The sequence below is a fragment of the Dermacentor silvarum genome, chromosome 7 (assembly GCF_013339745.2).
Source record: "Dermacentor silvarum isolate Dsil-2018 chromosome 7, BIME_Dsil_1.4, whole genome shotgun sequence".
NCBI classification, from domain to species: domain Eukaryota; kingdom Metazoa; phylum Arthropoda; class Arachnida; order Ixodida; family Ixodidae; genus Dermacentor; species Dermacentor silvarum.
The window spans coordinates 59,338,320-59,354,892 of NC_051160.1; the positions used below are offsets into that span (position 1 = coordinate 59,338,320).

The 16,573-nt window shown below is 49.5% G+C and overlaps 1 protein-coding gene across 1 annotated transcript in view; it reads right to left on the reverse strand.

The window, feature by feature from the left end:
• The window catches only part of LOC119458088 (homeobox protein Nkx-2.4), a 29,250-nt gene that overhangs the window by 5,295 nt on the left and 7,382 nt on the right, over positions 1 to 16,573 (reverse strand). Inside the window, 2 exon segments of the mRNA XM_037719903.2 lie at positions 312 to 413; positions 2,586 to 2,803. Of these exon segments, the coding sequence (XP_037575831.2) occupies positions 312 to 413; positions 2,586 to 2,803 (320 nt within the window).

The following is a 16,573-nucleotide window of genomic DNA, read 5'->3' on the forward strand; positions in this document are numbered from 1 at the left end:
TAACTTTTTTGTCGCGCTAAATCGCGCTGCCTTGTTAGAGTAAAGTTTATCCCAAGTTTTCCTATTGCGTTCTCGTTCCTAGTCATTGTGACCACTTCTCTGTTTGTATATATGTACCAATATACCACTATTCCCTGCAGGTGGTGCCAGCAAAGCTGAAATCACTCTTATAGCCGCATAAACCGTATAAATCTGACGAGTGAAATAACTCAAACCGAAAGTAGCAGGATGGGTTTGAGTCTACAACGTTTGATGCTCAAATCACACCGAAACAACTGCTTCCATTTTGATGGGTTATGGCGGCAGCATACCTGCGTGGGTGTTAGGTGTATGAGACTAGCCAGGTGCTCCCTCTCAGGAGCTGACAGGTACTTCTGCTGCTTGAACCGTCGCTCCAATTCGTACACCTGGGCCTGCGCATGGAAGTAAATCATGTCTAGCGTATAGATTTTATCGCAAGCGACACGCCAGAATTGCAGTGGTTTCTTTTTTCAAAGTTTAGAACATTGTTCCGAAGGAATATAACCACCTCCTTAGGTACTGTAATTTGAACCATTTCATCACTTTAGAATATTCAGCCTTGACTCTATGGAAACACGCGAGCGAAATTACAGTGGAATCTCGTTGATACGATTCTGCATAATACTTTTTCGGGATAATATGTTTTTTTTTTCTATTTTCCCGATAACACGATTTGGTTGGTAATAAGTCAGATAATACGACTTTTTGGATGATACGCTTTATTTTCCAGTTCCCGTGAAGACTGTATCAACGAGATTCCACTGTAAGTAGAACCTTGTTGGGCTATAGAGGCACACAGTGAGTGAATTATTCCCACTTCAAGCATATGAATATTGCAAACTTTGGTTTCGATCAACATGCCATAGCCACACAGTAGCGAATATTACGAACGATTCCCATGATTTCTTTCTAGAACGATGGAAGGCTGTGCTGCTGAACAAGGAATCAAATGTTCGAAGGCGGAATTTGGATTTGGGAGAGAGTGACAGAATTCAAGGAAAGTAACACAAACCTGCAAATCACATAACCTCGAATACTGTATCTTGAATCTATAAAGATTATTGTGAGATTATGGTTTATTTTCTTCAGAGCAATTAGCTACAGCGCTCTCCACAGTCTCGGCGGAGGCAGTACGTTCCCTGTCAAAGCTCTTCGGATCGCGGAAAAAGCGTGCTGACGGCTGGGTGGGCTCGGATAGGCTATACGAGTATTAGAGTTCAAGTTGCAGCCAGTCAAGGCAACGATGCCAAGACACATAGTAGGCGCATTACAATATAATTTACGGTACGATGCGTTTCGTTACTATTGAACGAATGACACTTTAAGAACTCTGAATGGACCATCATTTGTCGTTCACAGTGTAGCTGCATTTCGTGTTCAGCTGTACGGCTATATTCCGATCAATCGGCCTTGCGCGATCCCTGTCAAAAGAAATCAATGTGCGTACTGGGCGGAGACCGCGTGTTGAGACCGTAGAAAGTTAGAGGCTTGAAAATTCCACTTGAGTACTAAGCAGCGCATAACTTTCACCCCTTAATATGTGCTATGAATACGGACTGTGTCACTGAATACCTTCGACGAAAATACACCCGCAGTTATTCCGCATGCAGCGGTCCAGATAATTCGGCGGCTTCACCCCAATTCAGCAACATCTTTATTCGATCCACTGGCATCCCGCCTCTACACGATGTAACAGTGATTGACCGCTACGCAGAGGCCACATGATACGAAAGTAATAAAATTAGGTGAAGGTAATTGACAGCGCCCCATGCCTCTTCCTTATATACTGAATATTTATAGACTTCTGCGGCGGCTCAGTAGATTATAGGGTTCTGCTGCTGGTAACGAGGTCCTGGGTTCGATTGCCGGTTGCAGTTGCCCGCGTTCCGAGAGAGATGCAGTGCAGGAACGCTCGCGGGCCAAGATGCATGTCGAGAAGGCCCAGGTGTTCAAATCTAGTCCTGACCCCTCCACTGTATACCTCGTATCTCATACCCAATGTGTATCTTTGTTACGCTAAACTCGATCAACCAATCGTACAATCCCCGAACAGCTCTGTGATAGCGGAACGCTCGTGTGCTAAGCTTTAGGATGCACGTTAGAGGACCACAGCACAGGTAGTCGAGAACCTGCGAACGGCGTCTTTCATAGCGCCTGCGGTATATTTTGAGGGCGTTTGGCATTAGACCATGTACCACGATCCTTGGACCATGGACCGTACTCGTCGATGGGACAAAAAGCCACAAAAGCGTTGTTGCGGTACCTCGAGCCGAAAGGTCTTGGCGACCGTGTGTAGTCTCGGTGCAAATTTTCAAATGTGCCCACAACTGTGCCCTCTCAGCCTGCTCTCTCTCTCTCTCTTCTTTTCATCCCTATACTCCCTTCCGCCAGTGCAGGGTAGCAAACCGGACGTGCGCTTGGCCAACCTCCCTGTCTGTCCTCTCCTCTATTTCTCTCTCCTTCTCTCTTGACTCCGCCGGTGAATCACTGAACATCGTTGTGATAGCGTGGCAGGCAAGGTTCCAAAGGTTCCAAACCGCCAGGTTCCAAAGAAGTGAACTTACCTGCGTGAAGAGCACCCGCCTCTTTCGGCGCTGGCCCAGAGGAAACTGCATGCCTGCGGCCGCGGCTGCGGCTGCACAGGCGGCGGCCGCAGCAGCCGCCGCGGCCGACTTGCCCATCGAGTCCGCGCCCGAGCCAGGTCCTCCGCAGGCCGCGCTCAGCGCCGGGCCCAGCTGGGCTCCGGGGCCGGCACCCCCGGGGCCGCCCATTAGCCGCGAGACTGCAACGACAGTGGCCGAAGGGTCAGCATTCAGAAATCCATGGGCGTACTGAACGTTTCCTACTGGGTATTGAAGTGAGTGAGTGAGTGAGTGAGTGAGTGAGTGAGTGAGTGAGTGAGTGAGTGAGTGAGTGAGTGAGTGAGTGAGTGAGTGAGTGAGTGAGTGAGTGAGTGAGTGAGTGAGTGAGTGAGTGAGTGAGTGAGTGAGTGAGTGAGTGAGTGAGTGAGTGAGTGAGTGAGTGAGTGAGTGAGTGAGTGAGTGAGTGAGTGAGTGAGTGAGTGAGTGAGTGAGTGAGTGAGTGAGTGAGTGAGTGAGTGAGTGATGTGCATTACCTTTATGACAAGAAAACAAAGTCAGGACATTTAGTCGTTATTTTATGAGCATGCACGATTCTACGAGCTGCAAATGTACATGATACAGGCAGACCTAAGAAAACGCCGTCCTTTCGTATTTCTCCTGAGTCTGACATCTATTAAGCCATGTTGTTGATAATATCAGCGCGCACACTATTACAGCGTCCACATTGCCATAGGTATGGTCCGGACTCGCCCGAATATGAAGTCGCACCTCATCTCTCGTCGAGACTTGTGAGAACGCAGGCATCATCCTGTGCTAATTCCTTCTCTGATGAGTTCTACGCGCCACTTAACGTAAGAGGTTATACATAGTGAACTTGTTCTGGAAAGACTTTGCTGTATGGCGGTTTCAGACGAGTATACGGTCACATGACGGACTCAGTCCACACATCCCCTCACTGTCGTCAAAGCCGTACCATGAAACATCGGTAAAACTACTCTCGAATGGTCGCAGTCAAAAAGGCTGAAGAGGTGACACGAAATAGAATACAAGGCTGAATGCGGCAAATAAATCTGCTCGCAAGGCTAAAGGCTATCAAATATATAATTTGAAAATGCACACAAGCACGCCCCCCCCCCCCCCCCCCCCCCTTCCTACACACACAGAATAGTTCCGCTGAAGTATGCGATATACTCGTACAACCAGCCAGTAGCGCAATTATATATTGTGTTGCTCTCCGGTGTATCATTAGAGCGTGCCGTTCAGTTTTTTATGCGGGGTGAAACAACCGCTTGATTTTAGTTTGGACATTGACAAATATGTCAAGTTTCACCGCGTCTATTCCTCACTTTGTTTGCTTTGTTTTACGTCACGAATGCGCTCCGGTCAACTTCAGTCGGATGAATGATCTACTGATATATGGACAAAGTGAAGTACGCATATCGAACCACGGCGTCGCCTCGGTCGTCGACCCCGTATGGGCGCTAAGAATCTGAAACCAGGGTTTTGCATCTTAGATTAGCGCGGTGATTTGAGGACGCGCCCCACTTTCTTCGTCTTTGCTTCGATACGTTGCAGTGGACTCAAGAGCGAGAAGAGAAAGGAGAAGCAGAAGAGAGTGAGGATTAAATCGTCTGCGTTCTTCAAACGGCTCATCCTCATATTTCGGACCACTTTTCAAAAGAAAGCCCCTACGTTTCCCCTTATCGTCTTCTTCGCCTAAGCTCGCCGTAATGTCTTTCTGCTTCTCCATTGTTTGTAGTAAGTCTGGGAAACGGAGGTTTTTCACTCTACGATTCGCTGAGCCCGTGCGTGTTTCCTGCATGGTGGTGTTTGCACGCACTCACGCACGCACGCACGTTCGTGTTTGTGTTTGTGTATTTGTGTGTGTTTGTCTGTGTGAGGGAGAGTGTGTGCGTGCTCGGTGTATACCTTTATCGAGAGGGTGAGAGAGATATAAGAGACAAACAGTGCTATAGAGATGTGTCACAGTCTAGCACGTCACCAAGCTCCTCGAAAAACGACGTTCGAACACCGGCCGTGTGGGTCTCGCTGGCTTCTATATAACGTTACATGTATAGAAAGCGCTCTCACGAGCGAGAGTACCGCAGTAGTCGTTCGTATAGGCACTGCCACTCTTCCGTATCACACGTTCTTCCGATGTCCTCCTCATTCACTACTCGCTTCGTGGCCGTCCTCTTTGCCGTCGCCATCGAAAAGAACCTCCCAACGAACCTCACGCTCCCTTTCCTCCTACGGCCACGTCCTCTAGGGCGCCGGCGCGAGTCCCGTCGCGCCGTCTACGCGAATCACCTTATACCTCTTCGCCCCACCAGCCCACTACTGCCACTGCAACCAGAGGAAACCCTCCGCTTCTTCACTCTTCAATATCCTGCACCGGGAGGCACTGGAGAGGTGCTCGGGCGCCGTCGTGCACAAGGACCTTCTAGTACGGACTCCCTTTTTTCTTTCTCTCCCTCCCCCCTCTCGCTCTCTCAGCGTCCTCGCTCTCAGACACCGCTGCACTCGTTCTGGGGTGTTCTTCAAGTTCCGCCGCTGCTTCAAGACCCTCGGTGTAGGCATCGGTGGGGGAGGGGGGGGGGTAAAGAGGCACCTCTCGTCGAAGCTGGGGCGCTCAGCGTCGCTTGGCGCTTCGCGCACTCCAAGGTGAGTTCAGCGGCGGAGTGGTTCCCGTGCGTGCTTCGGCTGGCGCTGTATGGGCGCCTCACCGACGTCGCGTTTCTCAGCCCGCCGCCGTCGTCGCCGTCTCGACGTCGTCGTCGTCGAGACCTAAGAGACCCTCGAGTCTCGACGGCAGGCCTTCTAGGGTCCTCTTTCCTCCCTGCCACAGCGTCTTCGGTTGTATAGTGGGCTCTCGTCTGCAGATGGTCTCGTCTCTTTCTCTCTCTATTCCTCCTTTCTCGTCGCCCAAGCTGTATAAAAAAAGATTATAGCGCGGGCCGGGATGCCAGTCGTGGTTCAACTTTGGACCGGTGTGGTCGGCGCTGTGTGGTCGTACTCGGATACTAGGAGTCTCCTGTTTGAGCGTTTGAGCGGTGTTCAGTGTCTGCCGGTGCAGGTGTTTATATATACGTCCGGTGGCTCGGGGGAAAGTGTTGCTTGTGGTGTAAATCATGCGTCCTTACTGTTCGGGATTGTCACACTTCTTCAAGGACTTCGAGGCGACATGGACGTCACCGAGAACCTCTCGCATTATCCATGCTTTGTGGCCAGTGGTGGCCAGTGCAGTACATCTTCTTCAAAGCCACAGCTTCTTACGGTTATGGCCGTGTCTTCACAGAAGCTGAAGATCCTGTCACCATTCTGTGACCACGCTGTGTTGTGACCTTGTTCTACCATTAGTGGGAGCATTCATCTAGGGCAGCGAGCTCGATGAACCATATACCTGACTCCGGGATGAATACCTGTGATATCACGCGATGTCTCTAACGCCCCAATATTCTTAAACACATTAATCCTTGTGAATGCTGATAGACCAGTGAGAAAATTGAGTCTGCCGGCTCAGAAGCTAGGGGCTTTACGAACTCCTATGACTATAGCGCGTCGCTTCAACCCTGATTGTCGGTTAGCGTGGTTTCTGTGTAAACAAATTCGGATTCAATGCTCAAAGGTTTTAGATGCGGGCTGATCGCGCGTCAGGGGCTTCGCGCGGAAGCGTCTACACTCTACGCTATAATACGAAGCTGACGTTCGGTCTAACGTGAGTGCGTGTTCGCGATTAGTGCAGCTTCGTATAGTGAAGTGTATATCTATCACGCGAGCTTACATTGGCCCAGTTAAGTTCGGTTGGCTTCACAAACGAGAGCCCTCGTGTTATGGATCCACGCCTGCAGCTCAGCCTTCTCGCCGCCTACCACGATGTGACTTGGCACTCTTATTTCGCCTATGGTTTGAAGTAGCCTTCGCGATTGCCTACCCCTTTCTCGCCGGAGTGGCCGATAGCGTCAAATGTGAAGCTTGAGAACGCAAAGAAACGATTTGAACAACTTATCAGAGACAGCGTTTCGTGCTTCAGTGAGAACGTAACAGCTCTGCTCATCGTGTTGACACAACAGACAACCGCCGCCTCGCGCGGGAAGCAGACATTTTGGACACTGTCTCCAGCATGACATCGCCCCGAGTGCCTTTGTAAAAGCAATAATGTGCTTTGCGAAAGCATCTGGACATCGTGATGCTGTGATCATTATCAGGCACCTCACATGCGCGCGCTGACAGTTCATTTTTTGCACCTCTTGCTTTCCTTTCTCGTAATATTTACTGCATTTCCTCTTCCTCCAGTGCAGGGCATCAAACCGGACGCTTGTAGTGGGTCACCTCACTGTAGTTCCCCCTTTTTTTTTTCTTTTTGCGACGCGCAACGTGTGTTAGGGTACATTCATTAGCTCTTTCCCACCACTTAACGTTACCTATAGGACAAGAATAGCGCTGTATAGGCATCATTAAACACGTCTTTAAACTCGCATGTAGCGGTGTGATTGGTCGACGAGCGGAATATGTGCCGGACTCACTTCTACCTCGTCGTCCCGTCGCCGTACACTTCGGTGGCTTTGCTGTGCCCAGCGGCCGCATTTCAGAACAAACTCGAAATTTTGTTGTGCGAGACATAAGAAAAAGGGAAAAAAAAGAAATGACCTGACAGCCGCAGAATAACTCGATTCCGTCGATATAATTGAGAAGGGCTTTTAATAGCACTTATTCGGGCCGTCAAGACCCTGCTAACAGGCTAGAGTCCCCGTTTTCTCCTCTCGTGCTCGCCGGCGCTTCTTCTTCTCCTTTTCTTGTTCCGCCGGCGCTTCCAGTGAAAACAACATAATATATTCAAGACGCTGCACATGCCTCACAGATGCCCGGAGCAACCAGATGGATTCTAACAGCGCTAAAAAAACAAAACGAAAGTGTGGAATAGTGCGCATGTCTTCATTGAAGAGTAACATAGTTGTGCGGTTCAGCGCTAAGAAGTGACTGCGCCCACGATCGAGAATATCCTCCCTACTGGCGGCGGAAACATGGTTGGCAACTTGCGTCGCTCATATGTGTACGTTATATACGTTGTCCAATGTCTTCACATGAAACGCGGCGTTGATCAGCGCAGAGGTTCGATTGGCATCGGGTGGGCTCGTAAGTGATTCGTATGCCAATTTGTCCTGTCGGCGCATGATCGCACAATCCTGGATTAAACTAGGTGAACAATGGGGCTGCTCCTTCAGGCGTTGTCACTGAAAGCCGCAGCCGCATATGAAAGTAATTACTGGATCTTTGCGGTTGCAATGTTCCACACTGATTGGCTTTTTCGACAAACTTTCATTCATTACCTCTTTGTACATCAGTATGCTCGGGAGACTCCAACAAAATAATAAGTGTGGCACCAATTTCTTTCGTAGCACATTACGGGGGCGGTTATCTCGAAGGCTGGCGCTATGTGCTTTCAGTATTTCTACTAAATGGATGCGACTTCGCTACTATACTCTGATTCGACTCCGCGAGTGCGACACGTCCCCTAAAACCGTTGCAACTTCGCCAGCTCATTAATTATTGACCGCGATTCATCCTCCCGTACATCTGCTCCTTTCCCAGTAATCTCACTCGGGTGGTGGAAGTTTCTTCCAAGAGCGTTCGGGTCCAGGCGACCCTCACATCTTCCGTATTCCGAGTCCGGGGCCTGCAGTACTCCAAGATGTGACGTGGCAAAAGTGATCTGGCTCCACAACAAGCAACCGATGATCGCCATCTACTGTGGTTGTGCCAAGGACAAAGGCCAAACGAGAGAAAGTGCTTAGAGGCGCCAGGATACGGACAGACCAACGTATAGAAATGTGACGAAAATAGGTCCCCTTGTCGATGCGTTGGCTTCAGCGACATTCCTTGTTCTACCATTGCTAACAACGTGAAGTTAATTATGGACGACAAGTGCAGCAGGGGCACTTGCGCAGCTTCTTCGTACGAGCAAGGCCCTACCCGCCGCGTCATATAACTATGATATCATTAAGCTATAGAAGAGAATGGCGACGGCTCCAAGGACGGCGAAAAGTCAACACAGCCTGGCTGGGCTCTCTTAAGTCTCCGCATTCGTAAATGCATCCTGTAAATGGTTTTATACGCGTAACAATGTGCCGTTTGGCAACCACTGTGGAAGAAAAGAAATTTTTTAAAAATTCCAAGCCCTTCCCCTGTCGAGAAAATGGGGGTAAGCGAAGCTTGTCGTTGGTGCATGCACATGACGTTCTACTGTTCCTTCTACTTCTGTTTCCCTTACCTACTACTTGCGATTTAGTTTTCTTTCTGTGGATGGTCAAACGTTTTCTCGACAGGTGAAGAGCTTGGAGTTTTATTTAGAAGCATTAAAGACAAAATATGTCTGAGGAAGACAAAGACGTGTTTATTACTGGTTTGCTACTGCACAACTGAGTAAGGTGACTTTGTGATCACTTTGGGCTGATGATTCGAAATTAAATTGCCTCAAAATTCAATCTGTCCGTCACGGCAAGACAATGAATGGCTCATACCCCCGTAAACGCGGCCTCTCCATTACGACGACAGAAGAGAAGTGAACGCTGGGATGATGAGCGGCAACGGAGCCAGCTGCGGAAGAAGACGACGACGCTCGAGCCAATGCTGATGATGATACCACATACGCCGCGTACACCGACCCCACCACAAGTGAGCCTATAAAGCTTCGCTTAAAAGGTGTCGTCGAGCGAATAACACCATTTTATTTATTGTACGTCCAAAAAAGTTACTCGCCATCCTGGTCCTGCGAAAGTGGATGTCCAGTAAAGCTGTGGAAAACCGCCACTACAACTGCTGATCGAGGGGGGTATTCAGTACAAATACGAAATCATTATATGGCCCATGAAGCGAAAAATCCGGCGTTAACATCCTATGGTACCAAAACCCATGTGACCAAGTGGCGACGTCACGTTTGACATGATGACGAAACGTGATTACGTCATCACCTGAAACGTCGCGTGATGACATCACGCCAAGCGTTATGTTACAGGATAACGGCATCGTGCGCCTGATGACGTTATCTGATGACGTCACGCGATGACGTCTTCGTCAAATGATGTCGCCTGATGACGTCATGTGGTGCGTCTTGGAGAAGCAGCACACTGTGCGCTTTCCGTTTCTTTGCACTGTTTCCGGGATCGGCCCACATTTCTGTGTGAGCGGGACCCGAAAAATCCCGACCATGATCCCGACCAACTAGAGGCTAACAGCTCCGCTGTAAAAAAATAAATAAAAATGCATGTCTTCACCTCTTTCAGTATATCAGACTGTCTCTAAATCAGCGAGTATAGAAAAGACGACTGGTGATTCGAGTCGCGATGCGTATAATGCGAGGCGTTGAAATTACAACTTCGCGCCTACCTGGCGCGCGTCCCGTCATAAATGTGCGCACGTGCAGGCCAGACCGTTCGAATGCCAAGAGCAAACATGCGGCTCGCGGCGCTTGACCGAATCAATCAGTCGCGCGTATTCAACCGTCGCTGCTTCACGTCACGTCGCGCGCGCGCGCACACACACACACACAGACGCACACACGCTTTAGCCAGACGTAGCACGCATATACAGCGCGTGCAAGATTTGAATGCTACGGTCTCTGCGCCGAGTGGTCGCCGCGATGCTGTCAGTATATGCACTCGCAGCAACCGCCGTCGCTCGAAGCTTATATACCGCGGTTTCACGGGTCGCGGCGCTCTGACGAGGAATATGGAAGTCAAACAACACCCGCGCGGCGTGCGCTCTGGCGTCGCTCCACCACGTAAAGGCAAGCGAGCGAGCAAGCAAGCAAGCACGCCCCGCTTGGCTTCATCTTTCTCGTTCACTCATTCCATCGGGAACGTGCAAACACGGGCTTTTCTTGTGATGTTGGCAGCTCAGAGCCGCGTAGCCCGAGGCGCTCTTTCGTCAATCCCGATGCAATCTTTGTCGATGCGATCTTGAGAAGGGGGCCGTGTGTAAGCCTGTCGCGGTCTCCCCCCCGCAGAGCCGGCTCGTATAGAGACAGTATAAGAACATAATAATAGATAACGAGGTTATCAAAACACAGCGCCGTCGCCGTCGGCGACGACGCTATAGGCGTGCGCGCCCCCTACCGGCGCAGCAGCTACGCGCGCCCTCTGTGAGCGGTCCGCGGGTTTCGCGGTCGGCAGTCGGCGCCATTTTTAGGCAAACGCGTTCGCCCGGCCAACTTTCTGTTTGCGTAGCATAGAAGGCGTGGAGAAGGGCGAATAGCAGGAGCCTAGCTAAAAGAAAAAAGAAAAAAATTAATGGCGTGGCACTACTGCCCAGTGTTGTGTACACACCAAGTGGCTTTCGAGGGGCTGCATATCCGTGGCGCGTTTTTGAATGCATTGGCCACGCATATGTTTCGGCCGCGAAGCGCTTGGAGGCATCGGCGCTATTATATCTCCACTCGTTACAGCGGCAGGCCCGGAGGCGTTTTTCGCGCACCGTTAGTTTCAACCTCAACGCCGATTAACTGGCGCTCTGTCGAAGTGGTATAGAGCATGAACAAACACGCGTGTGCTTTCGTGCGGGTTTCTTCGGTGCTAATGTGTGGCGCTCGGGTTCGCACCATCTATCATTACATTCAAATCAAAGCCAGCGAGCGCGGGCTGGAAACCTAGACTCACATCTCAAGTGACATGCTGGGATTACTACAGCGACGCGTGAGGGAGTCTTTTTTTTTTCTTTCGATTAGTCATGACGATAGAGGGTGAGGGAGACAGCCGCAAGAATATCTGCAGCGAGTGGTCTTATATATATATATATATATATATATATATATATATATATATATATATAGGGAAGCGCCCGAGACATACGCTGGAGCGTGAGGCACTCTAGCCTGGCGCGGCTTATATACGTTCGGGACGCCTGGTTATACACGCGTGCAGCGCTTATAGCTAATCTGCATGCATGTCTGCGCATTTGAACGGGGGATTTCGACGCTCCTGTTTGTCGTTTCGCAGTCTAGCGGAGCTGAACTTTGGGAGAAAGGGACGGGGTCGCGACCCGTGCGGTTCTAATCGCTTGCGTGCGTGAAGTTCATTACGTCACTACAGTTCGTAATGGCGCTGGTTGCGGACGTACCCTCTAGAATGCACATGATTTTTCGTTGTTCCAGATACTTGAAGTACGACGGCTTTTCCGTGCGTTTGGATGACGTGTCAGAGAGTATAGCGGTATGGGTTATTAGGTTGAGCTCCGGCGGTTTTCGATTAGGACTTATGTGTGCTAAGGTTGTGGTGTATAGCCTGAAACACTGAGCATGTACGCTTACGACATTGAAACAGAGCCTTTTATAGACTCTGTAGTGTACGGAAGCGTTTAGCTGCCGCCATCTTGGGCTGTTAACGCTGCTGTACTCTGTCTTTAACGAGGAAGTGTACGTAACTCCAGTCGATTCACAGGCATGAAAATAGTTGTATAAAAACGTTCAGCGTTTCATAACCGTGTTACATGACTTGGCTTCTGATAAAACGTAGAATTTGCTTGTGTAACAGCCCAAGATGGCGGCGCCCATGAATGGAATATTAGCCGGTGCGGGTACCTCAACCAGCGAGTACAATTCTGATTTGATATCGTTTTCAATTGCCTAGGAAGCGCACTCACAACCCCATTCTTTACAGCTTGTACAGACGTGGAACGCTCAAATTTGAGTGCTGCGCAACTCTAGACAAGAGCACTGATATAAACACAACAGAAATAACTGAAGCAACAGTATTGCGCGCATATACCCTCGACTTGTTATCTGATGGCTGATGGAACTTTGTGAAGTTGCCTGTGTTGGTTTGTAAACTTATTCAGTGATATCACTTAACTTGTCCCCTTTAGAATTTTTTTTTCCGGGGAAGAGGGTAGATGGGGTGGGGATGTGTGATTTTACAGGTTTTTCCCATGCTTTTTTGTACTTCCGAAAGAAATAAACAAGTTGGAAGCAACAGCCGTCGTGGTCTCTTTCGTTGTTCGAGTGCAGTTGGCAAGATCGTCGTTAAAGGTATCGACAACTCGCATTGCTGCTTGTCCAAAATATTCCGGCTACGCCCCTCACTATACAATGATAGTCATCATCATCATCAGCCTATATTTATGTCCACTGCTGGACGAAGGCCTCTCCCTGTGGTCTCCAATTACGCCTGTCCTTACAGAATGGATACCAAGAGAAGGGAAGCGCATGCAGTCGAGGACGCCAGAAAACTAGGTGAGGCGATGAAGTTAGGAAATTTGCAGGCGCAAGTTGGAATACAATGATAGTGATGTGTATTCAACAATTATTGTGGACACTTAATGCCTGGCACATTTGTGCTCTTCACGAAAAGAACTCTACTAGCAGAGCGCGTATTTGCCATTTAACGAATATGCTGATGCATGACACGTCACGCATCGCATGAAAGTTGCCTTGTCGTTTATGAAAACGCATGTATATTGCGATAGATTCTGCCATATACAAGCAGATAAATTTGTGTCCTGTGTTTCCCCTGCCGTTTGAAATATGAGCCGACAAGTCTTCACTGCAGCTTGCCAGCGTATAATCATGTCTAGTACAGCTACCCTGAAGGCACGCATGACGCAGTGTACCCTGCTATCGTTTTGTGGTTCGTTTTTATTGGTGCAGAAATCAAGCAAGTCATCCTTGCATTTCATGCTCAGGCACGAAACCGTTCGCAGAAGGCAATGTGAGCACGGTACTTCAATATCCACGAATTTTCACTTAATGGCGCATCGCCAGCCTTCGACTTTTCCACTGCTGCTGCTGTTGCCAGAGAAAGAAAATCCGTCGTCAGAAAGCACTGCTCATTAGGGCTCTGTTCAGTAAAGGAATGAGTGAGTGAATGACACGTCTCTCTGTGTTCTGTACCCGGAGAACTCAAATTGAGCATTGCAATGCCCTACATGATTACAGCCAATGTAGACGATTCTGACGGCTTAGTCAACGTTAATGTAAGGTACAAGAAGCACCAAGAGGAAGGGAGAAGACAACAGCAGGACCCTCTGAAGCGGGGCGCCTCGCTGAGAGATGGCAAGCCGCCCTCCTCAGCGAGGCACCCGAGTACCAGGAGTGAGCCGTCCAGCGGGCCAGGGCCATTGCCGAGGATCTCGGAAGATTTTTCTCCGGCAATGGACCCCTTGCAGCCTAGCCTGGGCACCAACAGCCATAACCGTTGGACAAATGAAGTTTATTCCTATCCTATCCTAGAAACTAACGAGAACGACAATCCACAACGTCTGTGGCTCGAGTTTCCTAATGTGTCAGTGGGCATCGTCGCAGTGACCAAGGCAAAACACGCCATGGTGCACCAGCGTGCAATAGGACCCCAGTCGGTGCCCAAAGACAAGCGCAATGCGACCGTAACTTTGTACAAGCACGATAACGTTACTTACAAGAGGGTAAAATTCCCTCTCGTACAAGCTAATGCAATGACTGTACACAAATCACAGGGTGGCACGTATGCACAGGTTGTGTACGTCTACGATAAGAGGCACCGTTTGCGGCTTGTGTACGTCGCACTATCGCATGCGACCTCTGTTGAAGGCTTGTACTTAACTAATAAAAACGATGACTTCACACTTAGGCATCACAATGGTACTATATACGGATCGAACTCTGCGTGATGGTTCTGCTAAATAAGCGCAAATTAAGCACTTGTCTTGATCACACGATTGACAGGTTGCAACAAGCCGCAACAATCGGAGACGTCTCAATCACGTCCTTCAATGGTCGAAGTCTAAACGACCACGCCCCGGACATTGAAGCGGATTGCGTAATGCCGAAAGCAGACATCATCGCTTTGTCGGAGACGTGGCGTGTCGACCCGCAACCGACTGCCGGTTTCTAACGAGTGTGCTACTGGAAGCGACATTTTGTCAGTTGCTCTCGAGCTACCATTTACAAGAACGAAATGGCCGCCTATCTATCCATCGGACTGACGATGTTGTCCTTACCATCTGATTGCGAAGCGAGGTGCATGCGCACTGTTTGACGGCGTTGCTGACACATGCGTTGTGCAACTCAAGTATAGGGGGACGTCAACGTTGCACTGCATGGCTGCTGCCTACATTAGCCCCTCGGCGACGCAAAAAGAAATCAAAGACGTTCTTGCTCTAGGTTCGCTCAATATACACCCGGAGCAGTGATCCCTGATTGTGACAGCACCAGTGTAAACACGATGAGGTTGGTGTTCCCTTGGGACTTCAACGTCGATTTGAGGAAACCCGAAAACCGCTGGCCGCCAACGTTTATGCAAGAGGTCTTCGGTGTGCGCCTCGTGAGCTGCGACATCCAACAAACTATTGTACCAACTTCCAGAAATGGTGGTGCAATCGATCACGTTTTCGCAAGAGGAGTTCTGACGGTCAACGTTCAACACTATACGTTTCGTACTCCTCCGTTCGCGCGCCCTATAGCTTGCTTACCATTCCACCGACGTCGCAGCGTCAGGACGACACTATACGCAAGCGGTCGTTTAGCACATCAACACTTCTGCCACGATGTTATGCCCCGTTGGAGCCAACGGCAGTGCTGACCTTCTCGCTGGGTATACGAACAACGGCGCCCAACAAGGCCTCAAGCAAGAACGTCTCTGTGTGTGTTCTGTATACTGCGGGGACAAACACAAGTGTGCAGTGCTGGCAACGTAACTTTTGACATCACATCACTGACTGTCATATGCCACCAACATCACCGCCAAATACCGTCAACTAACGCAAACAGCACAAAAGGCTTCGCTTACATCGATTCCCACAGTGTGTGGAGTCTGCAATTTTTTATTTTTTTTTTTCGTTGAACTTGGCTGACCGGAAAAGCTTAAGCCGCGCATGGTCTACTTTCTTCTAGTTACGCATCGGGCGCATTAATGTAGCAGATCTTTTTCACCGGCAAGGACGCGCCCCGAACCCTTCTTGCGCTGTCATAGCGGACACTACTGCGAATATAATAATAGTAATGATGAATAGCTTGAGCACTTGTTCTTAAGATGGCCAGCTTCCAGCAGTTGTCGCTCTGTACTATACTGAGCAAGTTCCAGCAGCTTGATCTTCCTCGAACTGCACTTAATTATTATTATCTTTACGAAAGGTCAAATTTCAACTCGATACGAGGCTCACAAAGCTGCGTCAGAATTACTATAGACCGGCAACGGGACTTTACTTTCGTATGTATGCACACAGTACTCGTACACTCTGTGTGATGCGACGTGTTTTGGTGCGCCTCCCCCTTCTCTGTCCCTCTACTTCCTCCTCATTCATTTCATTTTACCGTGGAATCACTATATTTCTAGAGGTCTTCCGCAGACTGCCGTGTCACGGAAACTACGTCATCATCACCCGACACGGCTCGATGCAGGACAGCCCGCACATGTGGAGTCGGTGTACAAGCATACATATACCCGTCGGAGAATTTCTGTCGCAGAACAGCCAAAGCTACGCGCACGCGCTCGCACGTGCGGACATTCTTCTTTACAGTGCCGACATTTCCCTGGCGATTTACTACTTGGAGGATTTACAGAACAGAAAGCCCCAAAATATGCAAATCCCCCGCACTGTGGGAATCGATTCAAGCGAATCTTTCTGTGCTGTTTGCGTTCATTGACAGTATTTGGCGGTGATGTTGACCGCATTCGACAGTTTGTGATGTGATGTTAAATGTTACCGTGCCTGCACCACTCGTAGTACGCAGAACACAGAGAGATTCATTCGCTCATTCCTTTACTGAAGAGAGTCCGAACGAGCAATGCTTTCTGACGATTCATTTTCTTTCTCCCGTGTCATGTTAGGTGAACTGCCACGTGCGCGAGGGCTAAGGTTATAATCACCCTTTTCCTAACTGCGTCGGTACGGAATCCGGTTGCATCCTCTCTCTCTCTCTCTCTACTCCCTCTCTAATATTCTCCGTACATTCTTCCCTGGACTGTCGTTGCTGTTGCGCGTGAGCATTGAGGCAGGCAAAC